The sequence below is a fragment of the Crocodylus porosus genome, unplaced genomic scaffold, assembly GCF_001723895.1.
Source record: "Crocodylus porosus isolate Cpor-Errol unplaced genomic scaffold, CroPor_comp1, whole genome shotgun sequence".
In the NCBI taxonomy this organism is placed as follows: Eukaryota; Metazoa; Chordata; order Crocodylia; family Crocodylidae; genus Crocodylus; species Crocodylus porosus.
Window position 1 is genome coordinate 64,633,972 of NW_017728950.1, and position 23,183 is coordinate 64,657,154.

A 23,183-nucleotide genomic window follows, 5' to 3' on the forward strand; every position below is an offset into this window, starting at 1 on the left:
TTTAGTCTGAGAGAGCATCATGTAAAAGTTTCACCAGCAATCTGTATATTAAAAATGCATGTGCTTCTCTTGTTACAATCAATCTCGGCTCCATTTTTGCTCCTTTTACTAAAGCTGTCACATTTTTGGCAGACTTGCAGGATACATGCCTGCAGCCTGCTGGGACTTTGAATGTGGAGTTGCCAAGTGTCTAATTTGGTTTCCTGAGAGTTCACGACCCTCATTGGGTAAGTACATTTGGCCATCAGACAGCCAGTAACATTATACTTCAACTGTTTACTTCGATGTAAAAGTTTTCAAGGGTGAAACAGCTCTGGTGGTTCATTTAGCAGATTAAGTTGCACCAGGGCAACTACATTTTCACCATGCAGTGTAGGTAGTTTAGGGTTTTACATCAATGTAACTTCACGTATTTGGTGTAAACTCCTGTTATGTAGACAAGCACATTTTCTAATAGGTCTTAAATGAAGTTGCATACATCAGGCTTATGTTTATCTACCAAACTTTTATCCAGTTTCAAGGAAACCTGAAAGAAAAGTGAAAAGATATCAAGAAGTTTTGATCTAGTAACAAAAGTAAATGAAATTAAAAATATATGAAATATAAGATTACTCCAGGATAGTGTAACTGAGAAATATAGTCCTCCAGGTGCAAATTATTTTTAATGCCATGTCTGAATGTGCTTCTAAATGCAGTCATGCCCTGATCAGGCAGCCTGACATTGAAGTTCAAAGACTACAAAGGATTAAACACCTGGATGTGCAGCGAAGAGAAGATAGTGGAATGTTTTTTATTGGCACTGGGTGCCACAACTCCCATGAAGAGCCAGCAGAAAAAGAAGTGCCTGGCAGCAATAGACTATAGATTGATGCACAGTCTCCCACAAATGAAAGACTCTTGATCTGTCCTGAACCAAAGCTAATTACAAAGTTTGTTTTAGCCAGCATCCCATGCCTATTTCTCAGACCTTAAACCAAATACAATTACTCTACTTACCTTTGATTTACTTTGATTTTCCCTCTATATTAAACAGGCCTACATTTATTTAAGATTATTGGGCTGTCTGACTGCTTCTTGGGGGGTTAAGTGCTGGGAGCTGTTCTTGCAGAGAAAAGGAAAACCACATTAAAGACACCAAAGAGCTGCAGGAGAGACAGGAATACATGCTGACAGTACTTGATCCAAAATGCAAGGAACATGGGAAGCATTAGTAGGATATTAGCTCATATCATTTGGGGAAGGGGAAAGCTTACAAACATTTAAACATTCTGTACTTATTTCAAACCCTCCCACTTGTGAGAACAAAAGCTCCTGGAGGACAGGGACTTGGACAAGAAAGACTCCTGGGGTCATCTGATCCCAGCAGTCTTTCCTGCCCAAGTGCAGGGGGCTGGACCCAAATATCTGTAAGGTCCCTTCCAGCTCCTACCAACTATGAAACTATGAGAATATATGGGCACACTTCATTTTGAAAATCACCACTAACATTTCATTTATTTTTAACTAGATACAAATTTAGATGCATAGCTATACAGTGTATAAACACCCAAAACAATCATGTTTTCATGTGCTGTTTGCTTTAGGAAACTTCGTTTCTTAGGGACTTGTAATGACAATGTGTAGAAAGAAAAAAAAAGATCACATCACAGAAAATTAAATTTACGTAGTGAAAATGTCTTTCATGCCCCTTTCTATCTAGTTCACGCAAAGTGATTTTGCAGGGATTCATTGTCTCATAAATACTTCTAGTATACAACACTGACTCTCTGGAGACTAAAATGTAGTAGATATGAGTTCTTCATCCCATCTGTGGGCATAATGGATGCAGGTGTACATTATATACGTTGATTTCTTTTTTTTATGTTGATAGCCTTATACCAGTTTTAAAACTCCTACCCTCACTTCTCTTAAAGGGTTTAATTTTTTACTGTTACTCTCTTCGGTATTATAACACCAGTTACAGGTGCTTCTCCCAATTCCTCTTTGGTGTTTCATTGCCCACGTAACTACGTTAACATTATTCTTCATAGCCTGTCAGCATTGTAAGAACCCTGACACTTTCTGATCTGCCCATGCCCTTCAGTACTTGGACCATTTCTTTAGTTGTTCATCATACGTTCTCTTATTACAAGCTTCAGGAAATATTTTACCATTTCTCAGTCTCACACCATAGACATGCGCTTCTTCCACTGAAATCAACTCGAGTTACAGGTGTATATGTGAGGGAAGAATCCAGATCCCGGTGCCATTTTCTTACTGTTGATTGCCTTCGTTTTTTTTTCATGTTGGTTACATTGCTGCCTCCTTTGATGAATTTGCTTTCACAGTCATTCCCTGAAACTGAACAAAGTAAATTAAAACAAAATCAGATGTTCTTGGTTAAATTACAATTGGCAATTTAAAAGCTAAAGTACATTCTGCTAAGGTGCTTATCACAGAATGCCAAGAAGAAATTACAGTTATTTATTTCAAAGCTATAAGAGGTAAAACTACTTATACAACTTTGTCCTGCTGAATCTTAGCCTCACCATTGCAATGACTAATTCTTTTAATATCCTTAGCAGAGAAATTTGTAATTTTTAAAGACCCTGGACAAGGACTTCATTATTATTCTCCTTCTCCAGTTCAGATTCTTGTTTAGACCATACTCCCAATTGACAAGTCAAATCTGGCATTTATTTATTACCTGTTGCAAATTCAGGAGTATCTGTTCTGTCTTTAGGCAGAACATCCTGAATTTAGTGGAGCTACAACTCCCTGATTCTTCCTTTTGAAGTTTCAATAAGAATTGCTCTGTCAGATCACAACAGTGGTCCATTTTGCTCTGTATCAGCTTTTAATAATGGCCAGTAGCAGATGCTGCAGAAGGAGCAAGGAATCTTGTGGAGGACAAATTTGGAGTTACATCTCCATATAGGAAGTTTCTGCCAGTTAAATGTAAATGAAGCACGAGGGATTATATGCAGTGTATTTATCTAATGTAACTGGGGGTGCTTTCAGTAGCCATTGAAATGTCTAATACCTTTTAAAATCCTATTAAAATGCTGTTTTCAGCAACTTGTGGTAATTAATTCCACAGGTTAATTAGGAATCTGAGGGGAGATGGTGTGGGGGTGACTTTTAAGTAGCAGGTAGGTCTAGGTACAAAATTCCAAGTGAATTCAGATTAGGTATTAGATATGAAAAAAACTTCTACCTCCAAACGTTAAAAAAAATCGTTTCCACCGTATCCACAACATTTTCTTTTAAATTTATGTACAAAAAGAAAATAAACTGGTAATTAGCTACTGTCAGGAAAGGGTTTCACAGACTGAGGGGCTGGGTTTAAAACTAAAAGCAAATGAAGCTTAAAAAAAAAATCTGTCAAAAAATGCTGTTGAAATCATCAATAGATAAAGCTGAATTTTAAAAAAATCGTATATATATATGCAGACCAAACTGTATTTTTCATGCCATATCACTTTTTACTTGCTGCTTAAAATAACCCACGTTGAATATTTGAAACAAAAATGAGCTTTCTTGTTCAGTGTATCTTTCCTACTTTGGGTGCAAACACAGTTTTATTAGAGGATTGTTTAAGAACAACGGTCACAGATTTTGTTCCTAGGTCATTAGCTTCTCATTATAAATGCTGACCAACCTGCAAACTGAGCTGTGATAAAAGGGAGCCAAACAGGCACAACATGGATAGAATACATGAATATGTGTGGTGATTTAAAGCTTTGGCTTAATGTTATTTTTCCAATTGTATGCTAGTGCACACGCTTCAATGTAACAACCTGCATTAGGAACATTTTGTTCCATCAAATCATTATAGGCTCCTTGGACTTTGGATCATGACTTAGTTTTCTGTAAAAGGTCATGTATACCTATACTGTTAATAGAAATGCATCTTTCCTCTGGAACTCGCGTCTCACACTGAATCCAAATCTAAACATGCCCCACAATTCAAGCTTGCATCATGATTGTAGTCCCAAACTGCAAAGTTTGAATTTAGATAAGTGCCTGCAGGTCTGGAGAGCTCAGATTAGATGTCCTGTTTTGTCCCATTACAGAATCAGCAAATTCAGCTATGAAGGCGAACATCTGCTAACTTGGAATCTGGCATTCACAGCTATTGACCCAAATGTGCATAAATAAGCACGTAGCCCATCCAGATTGAACAGCTGAGGGTACATTACATTTGTGACAATAATACCCAGGGGGGAATCACATTAAAAACCCCCAATTTTTTCTTCCGAAAAAGACAAAAATGCTAATGGTTGCATGGGAAGGTTAATATTCAAGACCTCTGCATACTTCCCTGCCTTCAGTTGGAGTCCAAATGCATGGAAGGGTCTTCATGTACTGATGAGCTTGCAACATTGGGAACTTAGGGCACGGGCTAAGTAACACTGAAGACAGTTTCATTAGGAAAAAAAACAAATAAAATTTGCTTTGGTGGTTGCAGTGGCTAGCATTTACTGCCAAGCACAACTTCTTAGTGTTGATGAGACATCCACATTGAAATAAAATCAAACATGAATCATCACATGAAGAACTGCTGCTCTCAGCCACCCTCTGTATGTGAAATTCAGTTAAAATAATACCAAGGATTGTCTTGCCTTGTTTGAAACTGTTGTTTTTCAGCTCATGTATTTAAAGGTACAACTAAATAATTTCAAGTCCTGTGTTATAAAGAGTAACTGTGGTAGCTGGTGGCATAACTACAGCTAAGCATAATTAGGGTTTCGTTATAAATCTACCTTTTGTGAGAAGGTTAATAACATTAGTTCCCTTTAGTGCTTCTGACTTACTCTTGTCAGAACAGAATTTTCAAGGATCTCGTGCACTTCCAAATGTAAGCGGATAGCTACTGTGTTTGCCAATACAATTACAATCTTTACACATTTGCTTTTGCAAGAAAGCATGTGGTATAGGGAATACTCTGCATACTGTAGTGGCACAAATTACTCGCAAAAGCATCAGTAAAGTTTTAAGAACGGCTGTTTTTCCAAAAGTTAAATAGCACTTTTGAGGTAATTGGCTTTTCAAGTTTCTGATAATTTTTAAGGTTGAGATCCTTAAAAGATGTTTTGTTTTTTTTTTGGAACAACTACTTAGAGGAACAACAACAAAAAAAAACCTTGATTTTGAAGGTTTGATTTTGAAGGTTTTTGGAGTGGTGTAAACCGGAAGGATGCCCTAGATTTCATGTCATTGTCATTGAATTGATGCAAGGTCCAGTGCCAATCAGTGTCTACATCAGACAATTGTCAGTATAGTTGATGCAATATAACCATCCTGGCCGCATCCAGACAAGTGCAGACATTTGGCTCCCTGGGGACAACTAGTAGTGGGATACCCTATTTCACTGCTAGTTGTCCCTGGGGAATGCTTGTGCCCATGCACCCGCTGGTGTGTGGCAGGTTACCTCAGGTGGGGTAGGGGAGGCTGGGGCCAGCACTGTGCTGGTCCCAGCAGCCTTACCTGGGATCCTAGGGACCTTCAGGGGGCTGCAGTAGCAGTGATCCTGCTGCTTGGAACCTGGCCAGCAGCCAGTGTGGCTCCAGCTGGCCAGGCTCCGGTTCTGAGTGGTACGCGCTGCCCCTGAATAAACCGCTCTGCTTTTTTGTGTGGGGGTTATCCAGGGGTCAAACCCCCCCCCCTCCGTGCTGCTCCCTTGCAGCGTGGAGAACAGCTGAATGTATGGCAGACGCAGTCATCTGGATGTGGCCTCTAGGTGTAAACACAGTGATAACCAGTTCAAGAAGTCACGCGGTACTGCTATAAGGCACATTTATAATAGTATAATAGTATAACTACATCTAAAGTAGGGCCTATACCGATACAGCTGTTTCTGGAAAAATGACCTACGTATCTTAAATACGTAGTTAAATATTCCAGTGTAGATCAGGTTTAATTTTATTCTTTCCTTCCCTCAAGACACTATAGCTTCCCACTTGAATTCTCCCGGAGAAATCTCTACCATGTTGGCAAGGTGATTGAGACAACATATTATACATCTATGAAACCAGTCTTAGAGTTTAGTTACAAAGAATATCCTGTTTAATTCCCTGAGGAGTTGCATTTACTTTTCTATAAATGCAGAACTTTTCGCTGTCTGAAAATTTAAACTACTTCCTGATATCACGAGGGCAGAACAACTACATGTTAAAACGAACAAAGTTCACAAGTTACCTTATCTTAATATAAAGTAAACTGAACAAGCTTCATATTTTTCAGCTCACTATTGCAACATAGCTCTTAACTTTTATTGCATAGCTTACTGCAAAAACTTTTTTCATAATTTGCTTAGAGACATATTTTTATTTTATTCAACTCAATAAAACCAAGTCATCTCCAGTAGCTTTTCCTGTAATCCACAAGTTACAGGTTGTCACAGTAAGTTTCAGGGTTTGTTTTAAAATGAGCTGTCACTTACGTAAATTAGGAAGTGGATATTTAATGACTGTAATAGGCAAACTTTGTTACTTCAAGAAGTCATTTTAAGAATAGCATATATAATGCAGACTCTCCACAAAAAAATGGCAAAATGTGTTTTGAAGGTGGTTAAAAATAGTATTATCAGTCAAACTCTACATATGAATTAAAATTACCAAAATTTGAAATCTTAACATTGATTTTATTTTAAAAGATGCACATACAAAGCTGCATAACTATGCAGCAGTTTTATAATACCATGCTGTGGAATTTTCATGGGTAGCAACAACAGGTTAAATGCTAGTTGTTTAAGATTACAGCACAGAATTCTTCATTTGAAATTTGAGGAAAACCTGAACCATTCACAAAATAGGAAGCTAGCTGATGAGTATAATTGTATCTCTGTATATCCAAAAAAGTGAAAATAAACCCTTTATTCCTTGGTTCTTGGAATTTAAACCAAGAGAAAAATAAATTTCTAAACTGGATATCATCTTTATTTTGGTTTATATTTAGACCTGCTCTTTATAAATCTTCATGGTTAGGCTCTAATACTAATTATTAAGCACATTTCCAAATACAAATATGGGCACGAGGAGTCAGTTGGTGCTTCCAGCCCTATTATAGCCTTGGCAGCCCCAAGGATTGAGATGACAGCTGTAATCATTAAGGTGTAAGGTGTATCCCCTTGTTAGGAGTTGGGAATGCTGTGGGAATCTTGTCTTACTCCCTCTATATTAGCACTATAGCAACAGCAGCTGGATATAAGCTTGGAAGTTCATCCTATGGAAACCTCAGAGCCTTTGGGTTCCTTCCCATGTTAAGCTACCACCTCATGGAGATTTCATTAAAAGAAGAGGATGCATGACAATCATTCCCTTGAAAACTTTAGTTTATTCTTCTGCTTATACAATATTCCCCCATAGATTCCTGCTGGCACATTTTGGGTCCTTCCATAAGGTAAAATGATCAGTGGCATTTTAAAAGCCCTCTCCCAGGACAGCATGTTTATATTGCAGTTAGTTCAAAACATCTCAGCATAGCTGCCTAGTGTTAAATGAGGTCTAGTATCAAGTGAAGTGATCAAGTTTCTTTCTTGGAAGGGGGATGGAGCAGTCCGCTACTTTAAACCTAAAGAACTGATGCAGGCAGAAAAGCTGTCCACCAGCCAACAGCTAGATATCTAATTAAAAGCAGCCTTGTCAACTGCTCTTGTGTTTGGATAGTCAACAAGCTGTATATTTGGACAACTATTGCATCCATTTTTCAGTGATGAACTACTCTCAACTTAATTTTCTGCTTCACTACCCAGGCTGTTTGTTTCAGGCAGCAAAACAACAGTCCTTTCCTTTGGGACTGTTAGAACTATTCAGAAAAATAAGTTACCCTTAAGTCAGTGTCCTTACTCCTTTCCCTATAGTGCAAATATGGATTGATGAAGCAAAGCAGATGTATACAGTTACCACTCTCTCCAGTCACATCACATAATGCTGCCCTTCTCTTTGATGTAGCATGACTCGTTTAAGCATTTAGGTTTCAGAAATTTTAATCTGTAGTCCTGGGAAATTCTCAATACCTAAGCATAGCTTTAAACTTAGGCAAGTTGTGGGCTCAGGAAAATAAGCATTCAATTCATGTTTAAAAGCAAGTCCTTTTGCTTTTGGGAAGTAGTATTTACATCTCAGGTACTACCAAAGTTATAACTCAAGAGTTAAGGTGGTAGAATAGACAGTTAGCTCAGTTCAAGAGCATTTCAAAGAACATTCTGTAAGGCTGAATTTGGCTTAGTTAACTGAGCGGATCAGACCCTCTCGTCCTTGTGGAATTAAGATAATCCAGTCTCTCCTGCCCTGTAAAGATTCCTCAGCAAGGGGGAGTCCCCACTGGGCACAGCTTGTTTTTGCCTGTTACCTTACAGCAGATGACACAGCGCTGCAGCTGAAAAGCACTCCAATACAGCTCAATTCAACTGATGAATACAGGGGATGCATCTGCACATATAATTAACGCAAAGTAATAAACTCCCAAGCTGTTTGCCAAGTCAGCTGCTCCCAGGCACAGTATCTGCTTGTGCACCTGAGACAGGACAGCAGCAGTTTGAGCTGGGGCTAAGCAGCCCTGGACTGGCAGCTAGTTTGGGGGTAGAGGAGTCAGCCCCAGGGCATCACGGCTGACTGGGGCACGAGAGCGCTAAAGTGTGGAACCATACGGCAGCCATTCCCACACTTTAGCACCCGCATACCCTAACCAGCCTGTCTACACGTGCGTTTTGGCAAAGTAACTGAGCCGTAAGATAGTATGGCCCCTCACAGTACTACATTACAGTGGAGTTAATTTATTTACTGTACCCTAATACCAGCACATGTGTAGATAGCAATGTTTACTACAGAGCCAATTAAATCAATTGTGCAGTAAAGCTCACATGTAGCTATACCCAGCATGTTGTAACCTGTATGCAAGCTGGGTAGAGAATAAAGCCCCCATCACTTTCCCCAGTGGTCTGGCCTCTAGTATACTAAGTTTGGCTCTTACATGGCAGAATTTGGATGGCTACATGTATGCTGACCCTACCAAAATATGCATCACCTGGAATAAGCCATCTCCTTCTTATAGCACTCAACTCATGCATTCAAATCTTTTCAATATTTATTGAATAAATATTGAAAACACCTATTACTTATTACTATATAATAGTAACCATGGCAACCCTTGTATATGTACTTGCCGTTAAAATAATTACACTACTTACCTGCCTCTGTTTAGGTACACTGCAGTCCCTAGTTCTCAAAGTTAGCGTGTAGTTTTTCTTATGTTGTTAGACCCCTCCTGTTACAATTCCTATGTACAGTAAGCCACAAATAGATGGAATAGTGTAGAACTCCATGTTCTGGGGAAGTAGAGGACTGGTAGGTTTGACAGGTCTTTCTTGAACAAATGCTTGTCCCATAGAAATGGAACAAGTAGGCAAAGAAAAGGTTATCTTTTATGTTTGATTAGTCCATACATTCAAATTTGAGAAAAATGTGCTCCACACTTAGAATAGCAAACCCCTTCTGAACCATTTTAAGCAATGTAGCAGGTTTACCGAGAGATGCACAGCCATGCTTAGATCTCTCCACCCACGCTTCTAACCTGCAAGGTCTTCAAATATCCACGTGCACATCCTTTTCTTATGATCGAAAGGTAAAAATTTGTATTCAACTTGAACAGAGTATTCTGCTTCACCATATGGGCCTGGAAAAATGTTGTTTTCATTTGCTTTAACAAGATGCTTCTTGTTCATAAGTGAGTATCCTCATTTTGGAAGGCAAAACTCCAGAACATGTCCTTGTCCCATTTCATAAGAACATGCCATCACAGCAACAGCTTAAACTCAAGTACTACCATCAGCTTACTGGATTGATACATAAATTATTATCCACTTCCGTTACAAGGATCCTTGGAAAGGAGGCAGCCTTCACCAAAAGTAGCTACCCACTTATTGTGAATACTTGTTACGCCCCTTGTGTTGTTAGGAAGTGCAAACAGGCAAGTCCCTTATAGGAAATCCACATTTGTATGCAGAGTCCAGAGCATGGGCTCCAGTGCAAATGCTTCTGTTTTTGGAGGCATGGATAAAGTGGTGCATTCTGTGTACTGGCACTATTATTTATCACAGATCCACTGTGGAAGTTGGTCAACATGCAAGACAAGGAAAAAAAACAAAAAACCCTTTAAGTCCATGGCTAATGGTCTCCTTTTCTCCCCTGTCAGGCAAGCTGCTGTTTATTTGCTGAAAGTTGTAGCTGGCCATCGAGTAATCCAGCCATTATGCTTCTCATCTGAAGAAATCATCTCAAGTGAATCAATAAATGAAAGGGAGACAGGTTAGAAATATGCAGAAGACAACATCCAGGTAAATCAAATATTAAACTGGTTGCATCTCATTCCTATACACCATACTAAGGCTCAGGTTACCTGCAACAAATAAACCCAAATGAACTATCACAAAAGGAAATAGTTCCTTCTGTACATGATTTTTATTATTTACATAATACAATATAGCATAGATGCTGGGGTAGCATGATTATGTGCAATACATAAATATGAACTATCTGTACACATTTATCTAATAACTCAAAACTGAAGGACAAAGTTTAAAGCAAAAACCCGATGCTTTTAATAGTGAAGAAAAAACTAAAGACTGAACACTGCAATAAAAGTTAGGAGTAGCGCCTTGTGTACATACTTAAATATTTACAGATGAGAACAGGCATTACCACAACACTAGTTTAATCTGTACTTGTTTATATAAAAAACACAAAGTTTCATACATCACAGAAAACCTTCCATTATAACACAGAAGTGATATTACCAGACAAGCATCAGTGAAGTATACTGCCTTTTCTAGAGTTGTTATTGTACAATGCTGTAGATAATGCAGCCCATGCAATACACCCAAGAACACTACAGTCCTACACCCAAGTACAATTAAAAATGATAAAGCAGCCCTCCAAGTGTGGTTCCAGATACCACTTAAGTCTACAGCAGCCATGTTGGGTATGTTTTTTTCCATGCAAAATGGTGCAATTTTATTACATTGCAAACTATAAAAATTAAAAAGCTCCTAACATTCTCTCGAACCAGAACACATTCAACATAAGTACATGAAAAATTAAATTGCTTAAATACTTTTGCAACTTAGATCAGATGCATGTGTTACTTGATAGAGCTGTTGTGGTAAGTCTAAAAAAATCATATGTAGCTTCCATTTTGTAAACAAATAGTACAGTATTGTGCTACATGACATTTTTAGCTATGCAAGAGTAAAAGCAGACAACTCTTCTGTTGCAGGCCAGTTCATGTAGTTTCAAAAAGGACATTTCCCTTGGGAACCCATTCTTCTGGTTCCACAATGAACGTAATCAGTTCCAAGATGGTTTACTCTTCCTGGTTTCTGGATTTCTTACATTTTCCCCCATACACAATTTTAACTGTCTTTCAAATATGGCACCAACACTCACATCACTGAAAGGTGGATCCTGTGTATAGCTTACAGTCTGCTTGATAATAATGAAGTGTGGAAATCAAAAAAAATAGAACAAGATTTAACTATGATAGAAATAGACTGCCAACATTTCTGATATTTTCCCCCCAAAACAGGCATGTAACAGTAGCCAAAAGGTTATACATCTCAAACACATTCCCAAAAGGCAGATCTGCTGCAAACATGCAGATTTTATACATTTGTTTGGCACACATGAGCTAGACAAGTGTGTCCTCTGTGCACTTGTTTTGCTGTGCAGGTCTCAAAATCATCCAATTATATTCTGGGGAGGGCATATACATTTTATAGGGCTGTATCTATCCATTTCTGCCTGTAACAAACACCAAAACATCCTGAAATATCAATAAGACAGACAAGACTAAAAGTAAAACTCTGGAGAACATCAAAGAAAAATGGCCATGCATCTGCTCTTTAATGTTTTCCTAGGATATATTAAAATAAAACAAGGTAAGTCAGTCTTTTTCACAAGTAGGTTAGTTTATATTCTCTGGATTTTTTCAGCCACAACAACTGGATTTTCTTTCCTGATTTTTGCTGCAGCCTCTGCTTTGTAATCATATGGGCAGTTATGCTTGTCAGAGTAACGGTGAAGTCCACAAAACAAGTTTCCACATCGGCAGTCAAACCCTGCGCAAACAAAAGGAAGCAGTGTCACTTGAAGCTTCAGATAAAAGAAAACCATAATTTTAAAGCTTAGTCACTAGAAAGAAGAAAATAATTTTCCATGAGTGCTCTAGTAACAGCAATCTAGGAAGAAAAATGCTCCTTTTAAACATTAGTTATTTTAAGGGGTCTTATCCCAATCATTTTGAAATGCTTCCCGCCCAAAGTAAAGTTTTGCAAAGGATGCAAATACCAAGTTCAAGCCAGAAAGCTAGAAAATGCAGACACAAGCAAAACAGAACTTAAGCAGTAAACAAGCCCTTTTCATACCTGTAAGGCCAACTTTCTTTCTACACATAAAGCATCTGTTCTTCTTTGGTTTGGGCAACTCAGGAGCAATCTCCTCATTCTGTGAAGTACTGGGTTGAGAAACTGATGGACTTGGTTGAGTAACAACTGTTAAAAACAAGAATAAAATAAATAAATAAAACCTTAACCCTAATATCTGGAACTATCTTATCAGTTTCATTTCAACTGATAATGCAATAACTTTCAAGAGATGTGCTTATAAGTAAGAAGTGACCATGTTTCTTTCCCAGAGCTATGCATACTTTATAGTACACAATACTATAAAGATTGCACATTACTGCCACTGTCTTTTTGCTACATCTCAATTATGTGTTACAAGGCTGTGAATTTTATTCCTTCATTTATTCTGTCAATTTTATTCTTTCATGACGTGTCTTGTACCCATGACTTGCCTTGTTAACCTCTCCCCTGGTTCCTGCATGTTTGTATATAAGCATCAATGCTTCCCTACCATCGCAAAGCACCTTATATCTACGGATTGAAAAAGTCGCTCAGAAATCCTAATAAGCACCATGTAAAGCTTAAAGTATGTCTCAAGGTTCAAAGCATCATGCAGGCAAGTTAAATTTAAGACCACATGGTAATCGCACTGTTATAGGTAGCAATATCTTTGAGAGCCTTTCCCAGAGTTTTACAGGTAGCATTTGCCTACCTGGTCGAGAGGCAGGTTTACACATGCCACTAGGGGCCAGCAATAAACTGCAGAGCAATAGCAGTTTATTTTTCCCAGGAAGCTCCCAGGAGCGTGTCTACACATGTGCCCAGACTGCAGCACACTGAGCCAGGTTGCAGCAGCCCCAGCTCACAGGGAGCCTGGGGCGTCCCTCTGCCAGCCTGGGGCTGCTCCCACAGGGTTCAATGTGCTGCGGAGGGGCTGGCTAGGACATGAGGGTGCTTCAGTGTGGGGCTAGTGGGCAGGCAGCCCCAGCACTGAGGCACTCTCATGCCCTAGCCAGACAGTGGGCATCTACACATGCTGTCATGTGCAAAAAAGACAAGTCCTACCCTGCTGTAGAATTTATTATTTTTCTGTGCCCTAATAGGGGCACCTGTAGACACCAAGACATTTACTGCATAGTTAATTAGACAACTGCACAGTAAATGTTTTATGCGATGCACCCTAAAACAGTTTAAAATGCAGGTGGACTTACTCAAAGTTTTTGGGGGAAAATAAAAATTCCTTCTGAAAGCCGAAGCAATCAGATTCATTATTATGCTTTAACTTCTATAAGCAAGTCAGTTTAATATTTTCATCATAACACAGGTCAAAAGTGAAGCTGGACTAGGCTAGCAAAAATTAGAAAGCATTCATAAGTCCCAAATCCCTAGGTCCCTGACACTGCCTGTGGGAGAGACCTGCTATGAACTGTACTATCGGCATGGGAATATTGGAGTTCACAGAGAAATTGATTTCAGTCTAGAAGAAAGCTCTTTACCTTCCAAGGCAAGTACTTCTCCACAGTTTGAAAAGAGCAATAGCCTAGGCTTTGGCTGAATCTAAACTACCTTGGTACTGCATTACTGGCATTTGCAAAGTTGATAGGCATTGGTTCTCCATCCAAACATGTCTTTCAAAATTCAATTTTCAATTGTCCCATTCCCACCCTTTTCCTGAACATCTGGGATTAAGCTCATATTAGATTTTCCATTTGTAAAAGGTTTCACTGGAAATAAAATCTGCAAGAGAAAAAAAATGCACAACTATCAGGGGAATCTGTTTATTACCTTAAAAATTAAACTGGCTTTGACTCTATTACTAGATATATTTTTCTGTAAATTCTTCTCTCTCACTAGCTCTGTATGAGGTAGGCTTAAAATTTTTGTAAGTCGAGTCTTGAAATAATAGATTCAGCATATTTATATATAATACTCCAGAAACTCTGCAAGCAGGTCTGAGAGCTTGTGTGTTCCAGAAAACCTTAAGTATACAATACTTAAGTGCATTCCTCTCAGGGTGAAAGCACTTCAAGTAGCAGTCACATGATTTTCTACACAAGAATCACTTATTTTGTGACAAACTTGCAGGCTTAACTTCCAAAGAAGCCTATCTGAAATGGAAACTAAAATCAATTTCTGTCCCAAAAGTTCATGATGGTGGGGGTGGATGGAAGGAGAGGAACTCTGCATTTTAGTTAGAATGATTTTTCCAAAACTATGAAAGTACATCTGCCACCCATACATTTTCCAGTCTTAATTTTTCATAACTGGCTTTGCAAGAATGTTTGTTCTTACCAATAAGCTTAAATATTTTATTTGACAGCAAAAGTAATCTAATATGTGTGCCAACAACCTGGAAACCGGAAACAGGGATTATCTGAGGAACAAGTAAAATGAAAGTTCCAGTTACCTGACAAGAATTAAATCTCAACTGTTTTACTACTACTTTTTTTTTCTTTTTAAATCAATACTACTGTTATAGTAGACTTTTGGGTTATTAGTTAAATCTTTTGACAATAGACTTCTGGGGGAAGTTTGTCATTTGCTTACCACCGAGCCTCAAAATTAAACTAACAATCTCAAATGCTAAATATTTATTTCTGGATGAACACCTGGCTGAAGCTGTTTGGAGCAACTGAAGTTATAGCAGATAAAGTGACCACCTCTTTTTTTCTCAATAGTGAACATCTTTCCTATTATGATGCAAATAAGTCATATAGTGCTGGACTCTAAGATATGTCCATTCCCTCCACTGTACTCTAGAGGTATTTTGTGCACTTGATGGCAGTGCAAGAAACACCCACAGGGCAACTTCACCACCTTATATCTGGGTTTGGTGTGTAGGGAAACTGAAATATGCTTCTTGTCAACAGTCTCAATATTGTTGCAGTAGAGACATACTCTTAAGTACATGACACCTGAGGGGCAGCAGCAAGAAAATTTCTCACTCTACAGATGACTAAAACACTGAATCTTATCTTGTCAAGAATCTGCCTGACAAAGTGACAATGCATTATTTGGGACTTCAGGTCTGTTTTTATCTGACAACGCACCCACAAACTGATAGGCTAACACGCTGATAGTCAAAACTGTGGTTGCTGAGGTCCTTTACTGCCTACATACCTTATTGTGCACACTCAAAACATATGGATTGGGATTTACTTTGCTTAAAGTGTGTGTCCTTGTTCTGTGATCACGAGCTACCAACCAAAGGACCAAGAAACAAGTCAAAGCAAGACCAGTGTAACCAGTGAATAGCTTTTTCATTTTATGAAATGATCTTGAGAAATGACAATGATTCAAGCCATTTCAAAACAGATAATTTAAGTACCACTCATTTGCATAGCTTTCCCGTAACCACTTCCACTTATTTATTTTCATCTCTTTAGAAGTGGAGACGGTTCTAACAAATTCGGTCAGCTACTGGAAGGCAGAGGAGATGTGAACATCCGATGTGCTGACATCAGTGCAAAAAGGCAAAAATTTGGTCCCTGCAATAACCATCCCTAGAATTTAAAGTGTGGGGCTGGTGAAGATGCACTGAAAGGGAAAGAAGCTTTGCTAAAGATTCAAGCTTGCTGTGGCAAGTATTACTGCAAACATTTAAAAAAGGAAGACAGAAAGAAACCAAAAGCAAAATGAAGTTAAAGCAAGTCAACCTGAAACTTAAGTTGGTATTACAGGTGCACTGATACATTGGCCTGATATCATATAGACACCAATATAAAAAAAAAAAATTGGCTATATCAGAAATCAGCCTGATGTGGCCGATAAGTGCCTGTGTGTGCAGTCTCAGTGCCGCACACGGGCAACAAGGAGAGCTGTGTGCAGCTGGTAAGTCTGCTGTGGTGAAAGGGGAGGGGAAGGGAAGGAGTGTGGGGAGGAAGATCAATGCTGCCTGCAGTAAAGGACAGAGTGGGGCTGGGGTAGGTGCTGCCCAGCCAGGGCGGGTGTAGGATGGAGATGAGACATGTCTGGGGGGTGCGGCACTAGTCTAGCAACGCCTGCTGCTTGTCATTGAGGGCACGGGCAGCAAGCTGTGCTCTGGGTGGGCAGCTGCAGCACTGGAAGAGGGCTACGGCAAAAATTTGGGGTGGCTGCAGCCCCCCTCTTCCCAGCACCAACACCTGCTGCCATGAGCACAGCACTGCATCCTACCTGGCCAGCACAGATGCAGGGGCACATCCCCCACACTGCAGATGAGCTACAGCTCTGTCCCTGTCCTGTGCGCACCCTGCCTGGGCAGCACCTACCCCAGTCCCAGCCCTACTCCCTCCCTCCTTTGCTGTGGGGGGTGTTGATCTGCACACACCCCACACGCCTTCCCTCCCCTTTCACAACTGACTTACCAGCTGTACACAGCGGTATTGGAAATCGGATTGGTATCAGCCAATATGCATCCTTAAAAATCTGCTATCTGTATTGGCCCCCAAAATCTACCGGTGCACCCCTATTTGGTATGGACTTATGCTACAAGATTTCTACAGCATGCAATTTGAATTAACTCTAAGCCATAGGGGTTATCCAATTTAAAAAAAACACTGAAGTTTGATCTTGGCATACTAAATAAAATGGTGCAACTTCTCCAAGTAGCTTTTTATCAGTTAGGATGCAAAGAGATAAGTACTATTTTAGCTTGTTGTTTTTGGTGTCAATAAGCAAGCATATTGTTCCCTAAAGAGATAAATAGTCAGAAGGCGTACAAGTTTTAGAGACTTAGTTACTGCAGCTCAGAAATTTGAAACAAAAATTACATGGGCAGTTTTCTTAAAAACATTTGTCATTTGGGGATTGTGGCCATTCTTCGGGTGTCACTGACTTCAGGCATGATTTGCTGGGACATTATTATGGATGTGGGAAGAATGTGTGTTTACTGCAAGCCTCTTCAGCTACTATGTCATATCTCAGTTGTAAAGAGGTAATTTGCAAATTTACAGCTTGTAAAGTAGTCTACCCTTTACTTCTATAGATAGCATAAGAATGGTCAGCACAATAAATGTTTCAGAATAATGAGTACTCATGTTTTTATATAATAGATCTTATGTACTTAAGAGTTAAAACATAAAAGCAGACTTTCTAACTGAACGCAGCTAGACCAAATTGAAGGGCTAGCCGAGTTCACTACATCTCCTCAACCTTTATAGTTCATCCACTCTCAAAGTAGTTAATGTTTAACAGAAAAGCCTTGTCTATAAATACCTGATTTATTTTTTTTTAATTAAATTGAGCATTTCAAAGATTGCAAAACCAAGAGAAACAATAAATTTTACTTGATGTGAAATCATCTACACAGTTGGAGTTTACAAATGAGTTTTACAAAACAGTATCAATTGAATGAATGTCTTGGTAACTGTTGGTGTAAGCATGTTTTTCTGCAGTCAGTGATTTAATCCTAGATTTCAGCTATAATCTTTCTGGGATGGGAAAGAAATCTGGTAAAAAAATCTACTATAATTAAATTGTTTCATGGACTGGGATACTGAGCTAGCTACATGTGCACCTATAACCAAACTGCTTGGTTAGTCCAAAGAACAGACTATTGAACTGTTTTCACAATTTTTAGACCAACAACATCCCCCTGTTAGACTGTGTTCTGATGTCACTACTGAAAACAAAAGTTTAGCTCAAAAGTTTGAGCTGTTATTTTCCAAACAGATGTACTTATAAAGAAAGTATTTGGAATGACTGAATGCAGCAGTTCTTGTGGATCTGCACAAGCCAACAGGCACTGCAGATAAAGCTATTCCCAGTTTTTTAAATTGTAGTTACAATCCTTTGAAACAGAATAGGCAGGTTCCTAAAACAGATGATTCTGCCAACTAAAATGATGCAGAGGGTTCTAGGATTGCTTCAGCAATTAGAATGGAATTCAAAGAACCAGAACTTGTCCTCAGATGTCCAGATTCAGTGGACTTGTATGCATGTATGAAGGTCAAATATCCCAGCTGTTTTTTCCCCTGTACTACTGAGAGTACAGGCTCAAAGTTAAAAGCATCTATGGCAACTTTCAGTTTTGACATAGTTCTTGTAACATTTATAGGGAAAGTGATCTACTGAAGAAAAGGCAGTTTATGAAAACGGTCAGCTTCTGTTAAGTGATCGACTGTATTCAAAGTTGATATGAAGGCATACCTGGCTCTGTCTCTGTTTTTGGTGATATTTTTTCCTCTCTTGAAATGCTCATTTCAGTCATTTGCTGCGTTACAGGCAAGGCGGCAACAGGCACGTTTCTGTTTATGTTCAGTAAAAGCAATTCATGTTAGTTTTGATTTTGTAACATTCACAACAAGAAACTATTCCAGTCAGCAATGTATGTTCTAGAGCAGTGGTTTTCAACCTTTTCTCTCATGCGGATGCCTAAAAAAAGTTGTGAATTCAGGTTCAGATCCTTTTAAATTGTAAGTGTGGGTATTCACCTACTTTTGATCTGTTGTAGTCATCTTTCATGGACCCCTCAGAGTCTGTGGACCTCCAGGGATCTGTGGAGCACAGGTTGAAAACCACTGTTCTAGAGCCTAACTCCTACAAAAGCAAAGTAAAGAGGAAAAGATACTTCACAGCTCCAGAAGAAAAAACAGGTAAATTTGTAGCACACTTTAAGGTGAGACGTATCCTTTAAAATATAGTTGCTCAAGACAAAATACTGTATACTATTTAGGTCAGTTCTCAAGTACCATCACTACACTTTCAATAAATGTATGCATCATTCATTAATTACAGACGAGGCACAAATTGTAAGCTATTTTATTCTCCAGAAATTTGCTGTATTGGGCCAATATAAACTCAGGCCTCTAATTTGCTTTATTGATTGCAACTCATTTGAGTCTCAGAACCCCACTATACAACTTACCTTGATTTATCAGATGTGCTGCCAGCAGCACCTTCACAGTTGTTTAAGCTAGCATCTGCTCTCTGTACTGATGCAGAGTCTGAGGTAGGACTGTTAGAACCGCTGGTTGTTCCTATACAACAGGAATGTGAAAGTTGATCATTATTCTTCATATTTGCTTGATATCAACCAAATGTTTGTACATAATTATTAGCTGTTCTCACCCATTCTTGATTCATAGGATTTTCCCTTGATATTTGATTAGATCAGATCTATCACTAATGGTCCAATACAGACTGCATATATTAAAATATATACAGCAAATTCTCAGCAGAAGTTAATTGAACTAGAGAGGTGAAATACGGAGTTGTTCAGAATACACTGAGAGTGAACGTGTATTTATTTTTTTGCTAACTGCTCTGAAGTAGTAATTCCTTCCATTGCCAGATCGCTGATTTCAGTACAGTAATTTCAAATACTCCTCTTCAACATTTGTTCTATGATCCCTGCCATCTCCTCAGATGATTTTTTTCTTCTTACAAGCTTACCCATTGGACTGATTCTGCCACTGTTTTGCTGTCGCTGAAGATGTTCTTTGTAGCAAACTGAACACATTCCATTTGTCCTAGGATTCCCATAAAATCCACATCCTGTACTACACAGCATGGGCCCTGGGGTCTGGTTGGTCTCCTGAGCCATTTCTGTGCTGTAAATAAAACCAAAAACTGCATTAGAAGCTGGCATGTCATCAAAAGTGATTACAGAGTTGGTATGATGGTCATTAGTATCTTTGCTTTTTTCCCCTAGAAAGAGTGATGTCAGCATTTTAACAAGGACTATGCTGTTAATACACAGTTGCTGTATTCGAGCATATTGACATTTTTATGTATTTTATGAACTCTTAGCAGAAAAAAAACACAAACATTTTATTGCTTCATCATGAGGTTGGAAAAAAAGGACAAATACTGAAACTTAAAACCCGTGTACCACCATATACAGAATTAAAGCAGTCACTGAATAGCAAAATCTACATTACATCACCTGTCACTTACTCTAGCTGGCTTCTATTCTTGAAAAGGTCGTATCTGCAGAATAAGCTAGTGCACATTTGTGGACACTAATCGCTTCTGGCAATTAATACAATCAATTTCTCAGATTCCTCAGTAAGGAAATTGCTGCTTCTGCCAATATGACACATTGGTCCCTAATCATTTTACTGAGCTTCACAAATTATGAATAGATTGTATTTTGGTAATATGTTCTATGAAGCAGAGTGAAATAAGTCTACCAGAAGAACTGACAAACGCTCTATTTCAATCTGTACTGCTAAGTTTAGGAGTGGTTATTCAACAGCAAGGTCTTGTTAAGCTGTATATGAAACTTGACAGGATGTTAAGATGGCAACAACATGTGTGCAGACCTTTCAGTCTACTGAGGCAACCAGTATTTTTGAATACACACCTTTCACTTCTTAAAAATAAGACTAAAGAAAAATGAAGCCTCCAGCTGCTAAAATTCACCTGTTTACGTAGCCTGCTTGCTGCCTGCAGCTCAGCCAAGCATTTTTGCTTAAAAAAAGCAAACAAAACATTACAGCAAGGCAGCTACATCTTCAGCCGATAATGAAACCCCTGATTTCAATAGGCTAACAGCAAAATTTAGCAATATAAATACTTCACCTTCACTGGTGGTTAATCTCTGCAATGCAAGGTTACTAGAAAACCTGATATAGCAACCAAATCCTTGGTTCCCAAGGGCACCATTATAATTGGAGCACAGTATAGTCAAGTGATCTGCTACAAATAGAGGACAAATTAAAATATGAGATTTGTCCTCTAGAAACGTAGTTTTAGAACATCTACTGTGTGCGGCACATTGAACAGCAATTAATAACTGGCTTTCTTTAAAAGTATAAAGTGTGGATATTGTGTTAAAAAACAAAACTCTTCCCCCAAATTAGCAGCCTCCTTTTAAGCAGTTTCCATAATGAATTAAAGAGATTTTCTGCAGACCAGTTTAGGCTTACAGCAAATTTGTTAAAATGCTTTTAGACAACAATATGAAAACAATGCTGTATGTTTTGGGCAACATCTCAAAATTCAACTTCCGCAGGTTGCATACCTTACTTTTTGAGAGATGGGATTCTTGAGAATCCCCTTTTCATTCTGTAGCAAGTGCTGTATAAAACAACCCCCCTACCCCCCCAAAACCCAACTACAGACAAGGAAAACTACAAGGGACAGAAAGAAAAATTGTCTACTTTTCAAGGATTTAGAAACAAAGGTAAAGAAATAAAGTCACCCATAGGTAAAATGCAGTTTGATAGTTTGGGACTTTCATCCCAGGACCTGGACCACACAACCAACTTACTTGATATTTGCCTTAGACTCCCTGATGAAGGAAACTGGTTAACTATACCAGTGATAAAGACAGATTACTAGTTAAGCCTACAAACTAGAAATATCTGCCTCTAAACTCCACAACAACTTTAAATTCTGAATATCTTCCTTGTAAAACTGTAAAGCCTTAACTAGTCTTTATTCATTTTATCCAGCACTGAACGTGAGCCAGCAACTCTTCAGGAATCAACTTGCTCCTGTTACAAATGAATGCTCTGTAAGCATGTTTTACCAATTACTATTAAACTTCACTTTGGCTTTAAATACCAGTATTCCCCCACACCAAACAGAAGCCATAATAGCTCCTTTGTCAGCAAATTATTTGTCTGCTTAAGGCACATGATCCCAGTTAAAAGGTCAGATTGTTATTCACCAAAGACTTAAGAAATTGTGCCATTTCATTTCTCTTGCATCAGGTCCAGGCATCACCTGACTACACATATGCACTAGCAAGTAGACAGATACACCATCCTATCCTATTAAGTCTACCAGTCAGTACATAACATTTTTCTCTTTGGATTTATGGATGCATACAACAGGGAAAGCTCAAAAATAGCTGCTTTTTAAACTGTCATTTCAAGGTCTTCACAACAGGTTTGCTTGCTACTCAGAAGTGGAAAATGTCTAGGACGAAACTTAAAGAATCTATAAATTAATACTTTCGTTTACACACTGAGTGTCTTCCCCTGGAAAACCAGCTTCTCATAGCATCACATGCGTGCCTGCTCTCCTCAATATTTCTCAGAAACTTGGGTCACATGGGTGAGTGCATTAGCTTCCGCCCGTCACAAGGCTGCAATGTGACAGGCTGAGCTGGAGGCTCAGACAAAACCTCGTCAACAGGGGCCTCTGAAATCAGCTTCTATTTTTATCTGTAAAGGCTGCCAACTCCTCCACAACCCACAGAACTGAAGCAGCAGAGCATACACCCACGGTAATGGGAAAATATAAAATCCGATTAACATGACTACAGCTTCAGAGGGTACAGATTCTTCAATCCAGTTGTGAAAAATGCAGCATCATGAGCCAGTCACCTCAAACAGCCATCTCCATTCCTAACCCACAGCAGCCGGAGCCGACAGCTGGGTGTGACCGGAGGCCCACAAGACAACTGCTCTTCCACTGCCTGGGCACATGCACACACAGTGCTCAGCATTTTCGGGTGGGCGGCTGCAATGAAAAGTATTTGCCTGTATACAGTCACCACTTTTTCCTACTACTGAAAGGAGGAACCAGCTAGAAGGTGGAGGATATTCTTGTTCAACCCTGTTATTTCCTGTTTGACAAGGAACTAGTTGTTTTCTGGCTTGCACTAGCTCAGCTAGAGCCCGCCTGTAACCTTGAGAGAGGGAGAAAGAGAGCACTGCTTGTTTAAAAAAAAAAAAAAAAGTTAAGCCAGGGAACAAAGAAGGTGCATCAAGGCCACGGCCTTCAGCCACTCACTATTTTCCTTTTTGGGCTGAGACGTATTGCCCAGCTGAGAAGCTGAGGCACCAACCAAGCATCAACCTAGCCTTTCCCCCCAAAAAGCTCTCGCCCTATAAGCCACGCAGTATTTTTCCTTTTTTTTTTTTTT

General features: G+C 39.0%; 1 protein-coding gene across 1 annotated transcript; it reads right to left on the bottom strand.

Moving 5' to 3' along the window:
* Positions 1-10,423: 10,423 nt before the first annotated feature.
* On the bottom strand, positions 10,424-19,944 carry ZFAND5 (zinc finger AN1-type containing 5). Its single transcript, XM_019555177.1, has 5 exons — positions 19,757-19,944; positions 19,230-19,341; positions 18,512-18,609; positions 12,404-12,529; positions 10,424-12,097 (listed from the first exon to the last, which is right to left on the bottom strand). Exons 1-5 carry the CDS (start codon positions 19,905-19,907, stop codon positions 11,949-11,951), a joined length of 636 nt encoding a protein of 211 aa, XP_019410722.1. The 5' UTR covers positions 19,908-19,944; the 3' UTR covers positions 10,424-11,948.
* Positions 19,945-23,183: the final 3,239 nt, after the last annotated feature.

Excerpts from the sequence above, each read along its gene's own strand:
- ZFAND5 (XM_019555177.1), bottom strand. The coding sequence starts at position 19,907 with ATGGCTCAGGAGACCAACCAGACCCCAGGGCCCATGCTGTGTAGTACA. Across the intron at positions 19,342-19,756 it reads TGGCAGAATCAGTCCAATGG|GAACAACCAGCGGTTCTAAC; the intron begins GTAAGCTTGTAA and ends CCTGTTGTATAG. Across the intron at positions 12,098-12,403 it reads AAAGAAAGTTGGCCTTACAG|GGTTTGACTGCCGATGTGGA; the intron begins GTATGAAAAGGG and ends TTGTTTGCGCAG.